Raw genomic sequence first — 16,284 nt, forward strand, 5'->3', positions numbered from 1 at the left:
CAGAGAGGGCCACTACACCGCCTTACAAAAATTCTTTCAAAGGATCAAAGAGTTTCGGCTGCGACTGAATCCCCAGAAATGCACGTTTGGTGTTACAGCAGGGAGGATGCTAGGGTTTCTGATCACACAAAGGGGCATCGAAGTCGACCCTTCCAAAATCAAGGCCATCTTAGAAATGCCACCACCAAGGACTGAAAAGGAGGTGCGAGGCTTTCTGGGTAAAGTGCAATTCATAAGACGGTTTATTTCTAAATTAACCTTGACTTGTGAACCACTTTTTGGTCTCCTGAAGAAAGGAAAGAAATTCCAATGGGACGGCCGATGTCAAGCAGCTTTTGAGCAGATCAAAGAGTATCTACAGAACCCACCCGTGTTGTCACCACCAGAACCAGGGAGACCGTTGATACTGTACCTTTCGGTAACTGAGACTACCATGGGCTGTATGCTCGCGCAGGAGTCAGAAGACAAAGTGGAAAGAGCCATTTACTATTTTAGCAAAAAGATGCTGGATTACGAGACCCGCTATACACCGCTGGAGAAGGCTTGTTTGGCCTTGGTATGGGCAACCAGGAAGCTGCGGCATTACCTGTTAGCCCACTCTGTAATGTTGGTTTCGCGTTTGGATCCCATCAAATATCTTTTCGAGAAACCAGCACTTACGGGTAGGCTGGCTCGTTGGTTGCTGTTGCTCTCCGAATTTGATTTGAAGTATGTAACGCGCAAGTCAGTAAAAGGCAGAGCGGTAGCGGAGTTCCTTGCCGACCACCCGGTTGAGGGGGATGAAGCGGTTGAGTATCTATTCCCGGATGAAGCCATTCTGCACGTCGAAGATGAAACTTGGACGATGTACTTTGACGGAGCGTCAAACCAGTATGGGTATGGGATTGGGGTGTTGCTGATAGCGCCTGATGATTCCCGTATCCCTTTAGCATTCAAGCTCCGGTTCAAAGTTTCCAACAATGAAGCAGAGTATGAGGCATGTATTGCTGGCCTGGAAGCAGCCCTGGAACTAGGGGCAAGACGGTTGGACGTCATTGGGGACTCGAACCTTGTTGTGTCTCAAGCAAAAGGAGATTGGAAGGTTAAGGAGGAAAGGATGATAATCTACCACCAAACCTTGGATCTGTTAATTCCTCGGTTTGAGAAGCTAAAATTCACCCACCTCGTAAGGGAGAACAACAGGTTTGCAGATTCACTAGCAACTCTATCTTCTATGATAGACATCCCGTCCGGAGTCCGGATGCGTCCAGTCATTATTGATCAGAAGTTCGTGCCAGCATACGAGTCAATTTCCACCATAGATGAGGTTCAAGACGGCAACCCCTGGTATTACGACATCTGGAACTTCTTGGAAAAGGAGACATATCCACTAGGGGCAAATGCCAAGGATAAGAGGGCTGTCAGAAGAATGGCTGCTCAGTTTATCATCTGCGGGGGTAAGCTGTACAAAAGGGGTCATCTGGGAATGCATAAGCTCTGTGTAGAAGCTGAAGAGTCAAGACGCCTGATGGAAGCCATCCATGGGGGAGAGTGCGGTGCACACATGAATGGAGTAATGCTGGCCAGAAAAATCCTCAGACAGGGCTACTATTGGTCAACCATGGAGGAGGATTGTATTAGCTTTGTTCGGCGATGCCACAAGTGTCAAATTCATGCAAATCGCATGAACATCCCGCCGTCAAAACTGTACAACATGACTTCACCATGGCCTTTTTCAGTCTGGGGAATTGATGTGATCGGAGCTGTTACCCCGAAGGGGTCAAACGGGCATGAGTTTATCCTAGTAGCGATAGATTATTTCACAAAGTGGGTCGAGGCCCAATCATACGCGGTGTTGAAAGCGTTGCACGTCGCAAAGTTCATCAGAAACAACATCATTTGTCGCTACGGGGTGCCAAACGAAATAATTTCAGATAATGGTTCCCATTTCAAGAAAGAAGTGATAGACTTGTTGGAGAAATACAATGTGGCTTTCCATAAGTCGTCTACATACAGGCCGCAGACCAACGGAGCAGTTGAAGCCGCCAACAAGAATATCAAGCATATACTGTAGAAAATGGTGGGAACCTATCGGGATTGGCCAGACAAGCTGCCATTTGCTCTGTGGGGCTACAGGACTTCAATCAGAACTTCTACTGGAGCGACTCCATATTCACTGGTCTATGGAATGGAGGCTGTTCTACCCATTGAGATTGAGGTTCCGTCGTTACGAGTATTGGCTGAATGCCAGATAGCCGAAGCAGATTGGCAGCAAAGCAGATTCGAAGAACTCATGCTCTTTGATGAAAGAAGACTGAAAGCATTGTACCACATCCAAGGCTATCAACGCAGAATTGCCCGGGCTTTCAACAAGAAGGTTAAGTCCAGGAATCTGAAAGAAGGAGATTTGGTGCTCAAAGACAACCGAGCTCCCATCCACGACCCAAGGGGCAAGTTCAAACCTAATTGGACAGGTCCTTACATCATCAAAGCTATCTGGTCAGGTGGGGCTGTGGTTCTGATGGATCTAGATGGCTTGGAGTTCTCACAACCGATCAATATGGACAAGTTGAAGAAATACTATCCTTGAGAGGCTCGCTAGGCCGAAAACCCGAAAGGGCGACCTAGGCAAAAGTCAGAGCACAAAAAATTAGAAAATATAAAAACTGAGCTCGCAAGGTTGAAAACCCACAAAGGGCGGCCTTGGCAAAAGTTAGAGCGCAAAAGGAGAGTGAAAATACTCAAGTGAACCCGAGCCTGAACTACGTAAGGCTTGATTCCCATCTTTGGGATACGTAGGCAACTTCGCCTTGAAGTTCAGCCATAAACTTTTCCCCGATCAACTCTGTCCATTTTGATCATCTCAGTCATCTTTATCCATCAGCATTTATTGCGATCTTCGGTACAGTGCTGTTCAAACTAGGGGCAACTTTCCGTTGCCACGACGGTGCAAAGTTACTCAGACTAGGGGCAACTTTCCGTTGCCATGCAGTGCCGCATTGTTTTTCAGACTAGGGGCAACTTTCCAGTTGCGGGGATCTGGGGTTGTGCATCTCAGTGACAGATCTTCGGCATGTCCAGTTCTGATCCACATCGAAAATAGTTTTGAAAAGTTCTAATAAAAGTTGACTTTGTTCAAATTAATCTTTTTACGACTAAGACCATTTTTGGACCAAAAGCGGAAAATTTTCAGTACCACAACTTTCAATTTCATTGATTTCAAAACTGAGTTCTCCTGCTCTTGCATTACAATCGAGGTTGCTTTTTTTAGTACATTCATAAAGAAAACTTGAAAATGCTAAATAAGCAATAAATTTGGGGCATAGTTGAATCAAGTATCTCTACGTCCCCTCCCAGAGCTGGATGAAGCATCTGATGCCAAGCTAGGCCCAACTTGTGCCTCCTCATTGAGCCAATCCAAGCACTCATCGAACAAAGTGCAACTGAAAGTGGAAGCAGGGGCCAGGAGCTCTCTAGTCCTCCATGCTGTGGCATATCGGGCAAGCTGTGCACCCCGGATCGGGAAAGCGGCTGGGTACTCAATCCCCTCCGGTGGGCAGGTCTGATCATGACCAAACTGACGCAGGAACTGAAACGGAAAATAGAATACGCAGTGGGTTAGACCAATCAATTGGATCCCAATCAGCCGGGACATACTATAACTCATTGCCGGGAGGTTGAGCCAAGGACAACGCCAAGCAATGCCGTCTGCGGACAAATTGCACATCCAATCGAACCACCACCTTTCGTCAAGAGCATTGACTAGGCGCTGCCGAAAGAAGTAGCCTCGAGCTGAATAGGCTGGGCAAGAGTCCACAACCTGCAACTTGTCCATTAACCATACCTGGGGAGGGATGGAAAATGAGAGAATAAAGAACAGAGAGATGTACGATGAGAGAAAAGTAAGACAAGGGTTTTGTGAGAAAAATCGAGCCTGAGGGTCGAGTGACGTGAGCAAATATATATGTAAGGACGGGTGGGAAACATTACCTGCAGCAGCAGTGGACTCCCAGCAAACCTAGTCGCCTCCCGGCGATAGACAGAATCTAAGCCCATCAGTGTCTCGGCCAAGGTCATGGCAATACAGCTCTTTCCTTCTCTCAAACCTTGGGCGACTTCAATCAGGCGAATGCTAGCCCCGCCGAAGCCCGAGGAAAGCAGAAAGTGAGACAACAAACATAAGCAGAGGGCGTGTTGCCGGAAACCCTGCCAATAATGGTTGCTGCGGTCACCAGCGTCGGAAAAACGATGGATCAAGCCGAGGATGTCCAGTTCCCCACTGCAAATCAGAGATCGAGCGTCATGAGCCGTGAGCCCACACATCCGCCTTAAAGCCTGAGCGTGACCAAAACGGAGCTGAGGCAAGATCACTTCAGAGCACTCAGACTCCATCAAAACCTGAAAATCTTCGAAAGTGGGACACATCTCTTGGCCGCCAAAGCTAAAAACATGCGTCACTGGATTCCAGAACCTTGCCGCGGCATGGAGAAAAGGAAGCTGTAGCGGAGTACGGCTCAGCGTGAATAGTGCATTCAAGCCGAAACCCCGGAAATTTAACTTTTCCGAGCCATCTAGAGAAGAGATCCAAGATATGAGATTTTCTGCGAGAAACGCCTCCATTTTTGTCTAAAACTAAGATGAAATGAATGTTCCCGAAGTTGAGGCTTTTATAGAAGGAAAAACACTATTCACGAGGACACGTGTCAAAAATCTGGTGGTTGCAGGACTGAATGGCCGGCCGGCCACCTTTTCAGGCTGGCCAGCCATTTACTTTTTCAGAAATGGCCGGCCGGCTCCCCAAGGTGGCTGGCAATGCTGCAGTGTATCTCCCTGGCCCTGTTTTACTCTCCGAGGGAAGGTTCCAAGCATTTCCATGCAACGGAAGAGTCAGAGGCCTTCACCTCCCTCCGTTTCGGATGCGTTCCGATGACCAGATCGTCAGAAGTACACTTTGTTATTGTTGAGTTTTGTTTATCGAGTTGTTGTTTTGCTTATCGAGTTGTTTGTCGAGCGGACGTGTTTCGTGTTTTTGAGTCATTACTCTGTTTAAGCAATTTTTGTTAAAGTCTTGTAAATTTGCGTTGTTGCATTTTGCTTATCGAGTTGTAAACTTCCTAAGGTTCTGTTATATCTTAGTAAGTTGAGTTGTTTAGTTTGTTGCGTCGGTTCACTACCTGACTTGGTGATTACACAACGCACATTCCCATTCAATTTCTTTTCTCGTGCAAAATAAATTGATGCGATACGATGCTAGAAGTTTAAAATACAAACACCTTTGCAAAAGCTATTTCATTTCGTCATGTTTTACAACAAACAAAGGTACAAGTTTTACAAAAAAATAAAACTGCCTAACAATGTGCAAAGTGCTACAAACTACTAGCAAAAAGAAAAATAAAGCAGGAAATAACAGCATCAAAGTCCTCGGGAACGGGAATGGGAACGAGAAGCACTCCTCATCCTCTTCTGCGGGACAATCTCCGCACCATCGTCATCATCTGAGTCGGAGCTGTCATCCTCAAGATTCCCCTCAGCCTCGCCTCTATTCCCCGAGCCAAAACCGGAGCCCCCCTCCTCAGCAGATGTCTCTGACTGACGATCGGTAGCCTCCTCCTCCTCCTCAGCATCCTCCTCCTCCTCATCAGGCTCCACCTCCACAACGTGAGCCCTGCGTCTGCGGACGGGCCCTCCTCGAGCTCCTCGGAAAGGCCTAGATGGCCCAGCTCCTCGGGAAGGCCGAGATGACCCCGCCCCCTGAAAAGGCCCGGGTGACCCAACTCCATGAAAAGGCTCAGATGGCCCAGCTCCCCAATGAGGCCCAGGTGGCCTAGTCTGCGGCTGACCGGACCATGAAGGCATCTGAAAACAAAGAGATCAATTCAAATACTTCAGTCCAAATATATACGTCAGATGCAGATACAAGCAAAGGCTACATGAAGTGGGTGCATGTAAATACAGTGTACAAGTGGGGTGTGTGTCAGATGTGCTCTACACAAGTAGTCTATCGATGCAGTAGAAATCAGCATGTCATCAGAAGTATGATAAATGCCAGAAAACTGAAGGGTACCTGAATGCCCGCGACAGACAACTGTGCCTCCCTACGCAGGACCATGCCCTCGAGTGTGGCCACCAGTCCAACCACCTCCTCCATGTACCCTCGCGATGGCTGCAAAAATGAGCTCATAACCATCAGTGAACAAATGAGTGTCTAAACATCTGAAATGATGAATGACAAAAAGTGGAGCATACCGGCGGTGAGTCCGGATCAATGGCGTATCGATCACTGGGCATCGGAGGATCTAGCGGGATCGGAGTCGGAGAGATAGCCCCATACTGCCACGCCATCAACTCAGTCGGCATATCTGGCCATTCGGGATGAGGATGAATCGACGGAGTCGGAGGAACCGGTCTACTCCCACCCCTAGATGTACCAGCCCTGCTAGTAGAAGGGGCGTCTGCAGCCCAAGCCCGAGCCTGGCCCGAGGATGACATACCGACAGGCCTCATCATCGGGATATGAGCTCCCGTCAACGGAGGCATCAAATATATGTGACGGTAAGTGGCGTAGTCCCCCTCCTCAACATATAATAAAGCATCACTGCCCAGCATGGCGCCGACTATCTCCGAGTGAGAGAGCCTGTCAGCAGTCCGCATACTGGCTGGAGGTACTGCGGGAATATCCTGAGAAAGATACCCCCATACCTGGCGCAGAAAGCGTTCCCCCAGGAACCAGGCTCTGCCAACTGGCCCTTCAAGCAGGACCCTGTACTGGGAGATGCCCGACGCTCCGGTATACTGAAGTCGGAGACCATCGCCCAGGGACACCCAGGGCTGCCATGTGATCTGCGGATGATAAATGCATAAGCCAATCAGAAATCAAGAATATACAGAGCAAATCAAAGATGAAAATGAAAAGAACTGAAAGTTCTGAAGTACCTCTGAATGTCGCACAGTGTCAAAGTACTGTCGCAAGCGAAGGAGGGTCACTCGAGGTCTCGACCGGTGCGGGCCCTCGAATATCAATGAATATGGGGTCACGGGAATCCCTACCACCTCCAGCTCTGGGGCTAATGACGGGAAGTATACATAGACCCATAGCTGAGAAAAGCAATGCAGAATGTAAGTACGAAATGCTGAGAGCAAAATACAGACTGTGAAAGTGCGTTGTGTGTGCAATGTACAAGTAATGAAAAGCAGAAATGTAAATCAAGGGGACAGAAAGTACCTCCCAGGCTCTCCAGTAGCTGCCAAGCAAATCGCCCCGCCCGCGGGAGGTCGCGCTCATATAAAAATAAAGGGTAGCCAGGCCGGCGCCACCCCAATCATATCGATGGACCTGTGATAGGTCGACTAGAGCGCTCAGCAAATATAGCCCAACTGTGTTCCCTCTGTCGGCGAACAGGGTAGTCCCGAAGAGGAACATAAGGAAACCGCGAGCATACTGCTCTGTCTCCTCGGGACTCTCAGGCACCATCTCCGCCCGCCGGAAATGGGAGGAGAACCAAGTGTATCGGACTCTCCCAGAAACCCTGTCAACGGGCGGGCGAGCCCCCAATAGATACATCCAAGCGGCCTCCCACTCGCCCATATCCTCATCATAGGGGATGGCCCAACCTCCGACGTCTAAGCCGGTCAATACAGCGAAGTCAAAAGGGGTCATGGTCATATCCCCGGTAGCAGAGAAATGAAAGGAATTGGTGGTGTCCCACCATCTCTCTACCAAGGCTGCCATCAATGTCCTCCTGGCAGGACAACGTGACAACCCGACGCAGAAGGGCCCGAATCCTGCCAAATCTACCAAATCTCGGACGGCCTCCGGGAGCTCGGCGTACCAATCCCGCGCCATGGTCGAACCATATCCCCGCACACTGCGGGAACCAGCCTGCATTCAGAATGAATACATGTGTCAATAATGAAATGAAATGGGCTGTGCGCCAGTGAAATGAAATGGGCTGTGTGCCAATAAAATGAAATGGGCTGTGTGCCAATAAAATGAAATGGGCTGTGTGCCAATGAGATGAAATGGGCTGTGTGCCGATGAAGTGAAATAAGCTATATGTTGTATCTACCTGGGCTGCGTGTTCAGAAAATTTGAAGTTTGGGCTGCGTGTTCAACTTTTAGTTAAATTGTGGGCTGCGTGTTCACTATCTACCTGGGCTGCGTGTTCAGAAAATTTGAAGTTTGGGCTGCGTGTTCAACTTTCAGTTAAATTGTGGGCTGCGTGTTCACTATCTACCTGGGCTGCGTGTTCAGAAAATTTGAAGTTTGGGCTGCGTGTTCAACTTTCAGTTAAATTGTGGGCTGCGTGTTCACTATCTACCTGGGCTGCGTGTTCAGAAAATTTGAAGTTTGGGCTGCGTGTTCAACTTTCAGTTCAATTGTGGGCTGCGTGTTCACTATCTACCTGGGCTGCATGTTCAAAAAATTTGAAGTTTGGGCTGCGTGTTCAACTTTCAGTTAAATTGTGGGCTGCGTGTTCACTATCTACCTGGGCTGCGTGTTCAGAAAATTTGAAATTTGGGCTGCGTGTTCAACTTTCAGTTAAATTGTGGGCTGTGTGTTCACTATCTACCTGGGCTGCGCGTTCAGAAAATTTGAAATTTGGGCTGCGTGTTCAACTTTCAGTTAAATTGTGGGCTGCGTGTTCACTATCTACCTGGGCTGCGTGTTCAGAAAATTTGAAGTTTGGGCTGCGTGTTCAACTTTCAGTTAAATTGTGGGCTGCGTGTTCACTATCTACCTGGGCTGCGTGTTCAGAAAATTTGAAATTTGGGCTGCGTGTTCAACTTTCAGTTAAATTGTGGGCTGCGTGTTCACTATCTACCTGGGCTGCGCGTTCAGAAAATTTGAAATTTGGGCTGCGTGTTCAACTTTCAGTTAAATTGTGGGCTGCGTGTTCACTATCTACCTGGGCTACGTGTTCAGAAAATTTGAAATTGGGGCTGCGTGTTCAACTTTCAGTTAAATTGTGGGCTGTGTGTTCACTATTTATTCTGGGCTGCGTGTTCAGAAAATTTAAAGTTTGGGCTGCGTGTTCAAATTTCAACTAGGGTGGGCTGCGTGTTCACTATCTAATCTGGGCTGTGTGTTCAGAAAATTTAAAGTGTGGGCTGTGTGTTCACTTTCGAATTCGGGCTGTGTGTTCGACAAATCAGTGTTTGAGCCGTGTGCTAATGTGTACTGTGTGTTCGCAACTAATTAATGAGCCGAGTGTTCAGAAATTCGAGTGTTGAAACTACATGTTCAGGATGCAAGCAAAGTACTATGTCATAAGCTAAACTGCGCGTTCAAGCATGGCAAAGGTGCGAAATGTAAAATACAGAAGATGAAGTAAATACCTCACGGGCCTCGTGAGAGAGATGCTACTCCGGCTCTCTGAGAAGCAGGTCCATGGGTGCTCTCTCGTCAAAGCTAGTAAAGTGACGGAAGACAGCACGAGGGAGGACGTGTGCTGGCGGACGGTACCTCCCGAGAATGAAAGGTCGAGTCCTCGGAGGTAGAGTCATGGGGTCGAAATCATCTCCGGCACCTGGAAAACCTCCGCCGTGGGGAGAATTGCCCGCCATTTTCAGAAGAATCTGCAAAAGGAGCAAAATGAGCGAAAATGAGCCAAAAATTGGAAAAAGTCAACAAAAGTCAACTCTCGGGAAATGAAAAGTCAACAAAAGTCAACTCTCGAGAAAATCTTCTAAATATTGAGGCAAACTTACCTCAAGTGGCGAAAATGCAAAAAGAAGCTCCGAAGCCGGAATTTAATCGCTTCAAAGTGCTTGAAACTGAGTGTTTTTGCGAAAACAATTTGCGCGGGGCGTTGGAAAACGCGCGTGAAACACAAAACTGGAGAGGAAAGTGTTGTAGAAGGCAAGAAATGAAGGAGCTTCGGCTGCCTTTTATAGGCTTCAAGGCCTTGGATTGAAAGAGCACCAAAAAGGAGGTGAAAGACCAAAATGCCCCTGAGTTTGAACAAATGGCCGGCCGGCCCCCTTTTCTGGCCGGCCGGCTATCTGCTTTTTGCAGAAATGGCCGGCCAGCCATTAGCTTTAACAGAAACCGGTTGGCCACCCCCCCTTGGGAAGATAAATGGCCGGCCATGTCCCCCACATGCCCACCTAGCTCTCTGCAAATTTTGAGGAAGATCGGAGTTCCCGGGACCTGAAAAAGTTCAAGAAAAGTACACTTCCGGTCGCGAAATTGCTCCGTCGGGACTTCGGCTGCAAGTTCTGACATGTGTCTCATCATCACTCATCGAAATCAAAGTGTATCCTTTTTGAATGAGTTGTAACCTTTCAGGGAAGCGGATCGGAGGCCGCGATCAAGTTGCCTTCACCGAAACACGCGTTTCCGCACTCGTTGTTTCATGACAAATGAACACCATGATTTATGCTCGTTTTGTACTATCATGCACATAACTTGCATTCTCATGAGCATACCTGCATTAACATGCACATTTCTCGATATTGGCACACCTCTATGTTTGAGCATACGTTGTCACACATGTTTCACTCTTGCATTGCGATGCATACACTCACCGGCACTGCGTGTGTCGAACCTTCGGAATCATATTGGATATGTTGGTAGCATATTGTACTTGTTGCAATTTCTCTCTTTTGCAGGCACGATATTGTATGTACAGTTCAATTGAAGCTGGTGCGACCAGACGAATCGCGCAGGTATCGTATCTTCTCCGTGTGAGACGTGGCGGGGATTGAATAAACCTCCGCGTTCTTAACTGCATGAAATGTAGTTATTGCTTTGCATTCTCGCTTAAAACTGTTGCATCTATTTGCGAATACTTGTTTCATTACAGCTTGCTGCATTCGCATGATCATGAATGATAACCGACTTCGCGTAGCGTATAAGTCCAACTTTCAAAACCGGCTTCGCGTAGCGTATAAGTCCAATCTTCAAAATCTTCTTGCATTTTCATTTGCATTTTGCCCCCTGCCTGCGGGCATGCCTGCGGGCACATCTCTGTTTATCCTGTCTGTTTGTCTAAGTCTTCGGCCTTGTCAAAAATGGGTCGTCTCTGGGCTTTGACATTCACTCCCGTCACTTGTGACTTTCGAGTTCTGTCAAAGAGGGGCAACTGTAGACACCCCATTTTTGACCGACCTTGACACTCAGACGTCACCAGTTGAGCACTCGGTGATATTGCATGTTGTGCTTGTTCAGAAGTCTCAGAGTCGCGGCCGTGAGCCCTGCCTCCGGACTTCCGAACCCTCTTTCGTACCTTGCCTCGGTTTGCGAACCAGACTCGGTTTTCTTTGTTTCTTTTCCTGAGGGAAGGGAGAGGTCCCGTAGACCATCTCTCAATGTCCGTAGGCTACATTTGGTGGCCGTAGGCCATTTTACCCATTTCGGAGTCCGGTTCCCGGTTTTCGGAGCCGTCAGGCCGTGTGCCTCGGTTCGGGACCGCTTAACCATCTCCGTTTGCTCTGGTTTTTGGCATACTTCCTTTTTGCTCCCTTTTGAGGGACACTGGGGTCTGAGAAACCCACTTCGTGGTCGAATGCCACTTTCGGTGCTTAACAGCCCATTTTCGGGACCCCGAACTGCGTGTTTTGGTCCCCGAGCATTCGTTTTGCAACGGTTTTCGTTCATTTTTGGCAGGTACCTCTGTTTTATCACTGGAGAGGTCACTGAAGGGTGGGAGGCCAGCAATTGTTGCAGCAACCAGTTATCTCTCCTCCGGAGCCTCCCGGCGCCCGTTTTTCCAACTTCCGGGCTAATGTTGAACACCCTAGGGTTACTGTTGCCAACTTTCAACCACATATCTGTGATCTACACACATTGGAGGCCCCTAAAAGTTGGTGGCCGGCCATTAAGGTTACCTGACCCTTTTGACCCCCTCCTTCCGGGCTAATGTTGAACCCCTTGGACCCTTTTTCTTGAACTTTGAACCACATATCTGTGATCTACACACATGAGGGGACCCTAAAAGTTCATGGCCGGCCATTAATTCAACTTGACCCTTTTGACCCCCTCTTTCCGAGTTAATGTTGAACCCCTTGGACCCACTTTCTTGGACTTTTAACCACATGGTTGTGTTGTACACACATAGGAGTACCTCCCCAGTTGCTGGCCGGCCAGAAAATCTCATTGAACCTTTTGACCCCTAGCCGGCCGGCTAGGGGGTGTGGCCGGCCGGCCACCTACAACAAAAGTGATAGGCCGGCCGTGTTCCTTGCACTGTGCACTTTACAGCTGTGGGGCAATATCCCTCAGACAAGATATTTATCCGGGGGATATTTTGTGGGGGAATTTTGCTCTCCTTTTCCCCCACCTTTACACCCCCTTTTGAACCCTTATAACCAGCTGGTGGCTTCACTTACAAGGGTTAGAAAAATTGTTCTTCAAGTCTCCATACTCAACTCCATCTTCTTCCTTCTCAATTCTTTGAAAAACCCTAAGTCCCTAACCTTCATTCCTTCTACACCACCAAGCTCTACCACCACCACCTCATTTCCAGCAACAAGGAAGGTTTCTAAAAGGCCAAAGAAGCTGCGAATTCATCCAAGAAGCAACAAAAGTTTGAGTCTTCAAGGGTAAGTAACACTTTTACCCTTTTGACCCTTTTTCTTGATCTATTTCTTAGCCCCACTTGCTTTTTGTTTCAAGCTCCGGCCCTAACTGAAAAGGGGCCTCTTTTGAGCTCAACTTCACTTTTCATTAAGGGCTCAACCCTGTTTGAGCCCTCCATGACACACTTGCTTCATTGATCCTCTTGTATGTAACAATTTTGCATGCTATTTTTGGCCCATGAGAAATTTGTTTTCGAGTATGTTGTAAACTGATATTAGGCCTATTTTGAGCCCCTCTTCAACATTGGAGAAGGGCTCAACATTTTTTGGTGTCTCCATGTGTCACTTGTAGTTATATCCCTTATTTGGCCCCATTTTTGCATAAATTGGTAGCCCCCTTTGCTTCTGTTTTTGGACCTTGGACAGTTCTGAAAAAGTCCTTATTTTGGTCCATACTTCATGTCTCATTTAGGTCCTTTCATGGTTTGGGGCCTCCATAGGTCACTTCATGTTTTATCTCTCTTTTATTCCCCATTCTTGCATGTTTAGTTAGCCTACCATGCTTTTGTTTTTGGCCATTTTACAGTTCTGAAAAAGTGCTTATTTTGGTCCATTCTACATGTTTTATCAAGGTTCTTTGGCTGTTTGGTGATTACTTTGCATACTTCATGTTATAGCCATTTTTGAGCCTCATTTTGCATCACATTTCTACCATGTTTGTATACTGTTTTGGCCATTTTATAGTTCTGAAAATATTCATATTTTTGGTCCCTCTTCAATGTTGTAGAAGGAAATTTTTCAGTTTGGGTTTTGTTTACATCACTTGCTTCATTACCCCTATCTTGGCCCCTATTCTTGCATGCTATTTCTGCCATATCTATGCTTGCTGTTTGGTCATGTTTATAACTGTGAAAGTGCTAATTTTGGGACTGTCTAGCTTCTGTCTTTGCATTGCATGTCCATGTTGTGCATGTTTAGCATAGCTATAGGCCATTTCGGGTGCCTAATGTGGCATTTCAGGGCAATTCCTTGCATTTCATGTCATTTCGCCTCATTTCGGGACTGTTTTCCCCCATATTTTGTTGCTGAAATTCTGTTAGAATGATTGCCATCCATTCCATGTCATTTCATCATATTTTGTCACCGCCTCGGTTTGCGTGCCCGTGTGCACGCATTTCGAGGCACTTCATTTTTATCCGCCGGCATCCTATGTGAGTGTGGCTGAGGCTCACTCATGTTGGTATAAGCCCATTTGTCATTTCCATGTCATTTCATCATATTTTGTCACCGCCTCGGTTTGCGTGCCCGTGTGCACGCATTTCGAGGCACTTTATTTTTATCCGCCGGCATCCTATGTGAGTGTGGCTGAGGCTCACTCATGTTGGTATAAGCCCATTTGTCATTTCCATGTCATTTCATCATATTTTGTCACCGCCTCGGTTTGCGTGCCCGTGTGCACACATTTCGAGGCACTTCATTTTTATCTGCCGGCATCCTATGTGAGTGTGGTTGAGGCTCACTCATGTTGGTATAAGCCCATTTGTCATTTCCATGTCATTTCATCACATTCTGTCACTGCCTCAGTTTGCGTGCCCGTGTGCATGCATTTCGAGGCACCCCATTTTTTTTTTATCCGCCGGCATCCTATGTGAGTGTAGCTGAGGCTCACTCATGTTGGTATAAGCCCATATCATGTTTCCATGTCATTTCATCACATTTTGTCACTGCCTCGGTTTGCGTGCCCGTGTGTACGCATTTCGAGGCACTTCATTTTTATCCGCCGGCATCCTATGTGAGTGTGGCTGAGGCTCACTCATGTTGGTATAAGTCCATATCATGCTTCCGTATCATTTCATCACACATATCATCGCCTCGGTTTGCGTGCCCGCGTGCACGTATTTCGAGACACCTATCATCGGCTCGGTTTGCGTGCCCGCGTGCACGTATTTCGAGACACATATCATCGCCTCGGTTGCGTGCCCGCGTGCACGTATTTCGAGACACCTATCATCGCCTCGGTTTGCGTGCCCGTGTACACGCACTTCGAGACATCTCATTTCCATAGCATTGTGTATGTTAAGATTGTATCTTAATTGCATTTCATGCATATCATGCATATTGCATCGTGTTCGGAATAGGAGTTAGTCCGGGCACGGGAAACGAGGTACATTTCGTACTCCGAGTGACGGAATGTGTCTCAATTCCCCAGTCACCGACACTCCGGATTATCCATGATGGAGTTAGGTTTTAGCTGTAGTTTCATGTGCATTCATCCTACATTGAGTTGTGCAATTCGACTCCTCGGCCATCATGCCTCGGTATGCGTGATTGATGGCACGAGGATCGAGACATGCATATATATGTGCAAATACATTGCTATGCCCCTTTCCTGCTCTCTGTTGCAGCAAAACGAAGAATCAATAATTTTTCAGGGCTTGGCACGCATTTCAAGAACAGGTGTAAACAGAGGCCAATTGGGGCATTCCGGTGGATTTCCGCGCAAGACAATCCGGACATGCATCATCCATCAGAAGCAAGACAGTCCCTGGCTTGCACGCCAGTCTTATTTATTTTCTTAGTTAATTTGTTAATTAATCAGGATTCTGAAACACGTTGGACTGTAATATTCTTTTATTCGGGACTGTAATATTCGGACTGTATATTTATTCGGACCCTCCCAGTGAGGGCACAACTGTAATAAGTGTGGGTGAGTGTGATGTATGTCTTCCAACCCCACGTCTTTCTCCCTTTTATTTACCTGCTTATGATGGTTAGATTAGGGCATGTTTAAATTAGCATACAGCATGACAACATGTTTGCATCATTCATCTGTATTGCATGCACCAGGCTCGGCGCATCATACTAACTGCATTGTACTTTCAATTCCAAATTGAATACATGATAGTTGTAACACTTCATATGCCATTTTAGAATAGCCGAGCCTGCTATAATTGCATTTTGCATGTGTTGCATTAGGCATTTCTGTATACTTAGGATTCATGCATGATTTCTAATAAATGTCTATTTTGGCTTGGAGTACCCGGTGAGTTTTTATGCTTTAGCATCCTTGCATGCGTGTGAATGAATGCCATGATAGCATGTTTACCATGAGGTTATGTGCTTATCTGATATAACTGCCTGAATGCCTGTGGGTGAAGGTTGGGTTACTTAAATTGGAATAAATCATCAAATGTTTTAAGCCCACTAGATAGTGGTAAAACCATCTTTTCTAAGCCCACCCGAGGGTGGCAAAATCTGCATTTTAAAGCCTACTTGCGAGTAGCAAACTATCTTTCAAAAATAAACATGAAATGTTTTGTTCCAATTCGGGCGACCCAGTCTATACTTGTATGCGGTGTGCATCACATAGTAACCTAGGCTAATAACCGGAATAAGAACTCACAAAGTTTTCAAAAATTGATATCATAGTTAGTAGAGGCCGGTCTATGACCGGGCGAGCGGGGGTGCTCACGAAGTGACCTTCCCCAATCGTACCCAAGTTCCCGAGCCGAGGCAACTTTGGTGATGACGGACACGTGGCCTTTTTGCACCGAGTCAGGGTTTCTTAAATTTTCCAAAATAAAATATTTAGGTGGCGACTCTGTATCTGGCAAAGCAGTCCATGTTTGGCACTACTTTTTCAAAAATCAGTTTCTCAAAACAATTTGCCGGATTTGGACTCTTTGGTTCAGATTAAGAACCGTGACAAATTTAAGAGTCCGAGCTGTAGTGACCCCAAATGAACAGAACGGGACTTAACCCTCCCGGGGCGTTCGGGGGACGTCT

At 47.1% G+C, this 16,284-nt stretch overlaps 1 protein-coding gene across 1 annotated transcript; it reads right to left on the bottom strand.

Annotated features, from left to right (window-relative positions):
* Window positions 1-5,331: 5,331 nt before the first annotated feature.
* Window positions 5,332-6,329, bottom strand: LOC145801652 (uncharacterized). Its single transcript, XM_082893387.1, has 3 exons — window positions 6,226-6,329; window positions 6,044-6,142; window positions 5,332-5,835 (listed from the first exon to the last, which is right to left on the bottom strand). Exons 1-3 carry the CDS (start codon window positions 6,319-6,321, stop codon window positions 5,392-5,394), a joined length of 639 nt encoding a protein of 212 aa, XP_082749513.1. The 5' UTR covers window positions 6,322-6,329; the 3' UTR covers window positions 5,332-5,391.
* Between the last annotated feature and the right edge of the window lie 9,955 nt (window positions 6,330-16,284).

The sequence above is a fragment of the Camellia sinensis genome, chromosome 10 (assembly GCF_055761805.1).
Source record: "Camellia sinensis isolate YWXY chromosome 10, ASM5576180v1, whole genome shotgun sequence".
Taxonomy (NCBI): domain Eukaryota; kingdom Viridiplantae; phylum Streptophyta; class Magnoliopsida; order Ericales; family Theaceae; genus Camellia; species Camellia sinensis.

Coding starts and splice junctions, on each gene's coding strand:
- LOC145801652 (XM_082893387.1), bottom strand. CDS start 6,321: ATGGCGTGGCAGTATGGGGCTATCTCTCCGACTCCGATCCCGCTAGAT. Junction 6,143..6,225: donor TTGATCCGGACTCACCGCCG/GTATGCTCCACT, acceptor TCATTTTTGCAG/CCATCGCGAGGGTACATGGA. Junction 5,836..6,043: donor TGTCTGTCGCGGGCATTCAG/GTACCCTTCAGT, acceptor CTTTGTTTTCAG/ATGCCTTCATGGTCCGGTCA.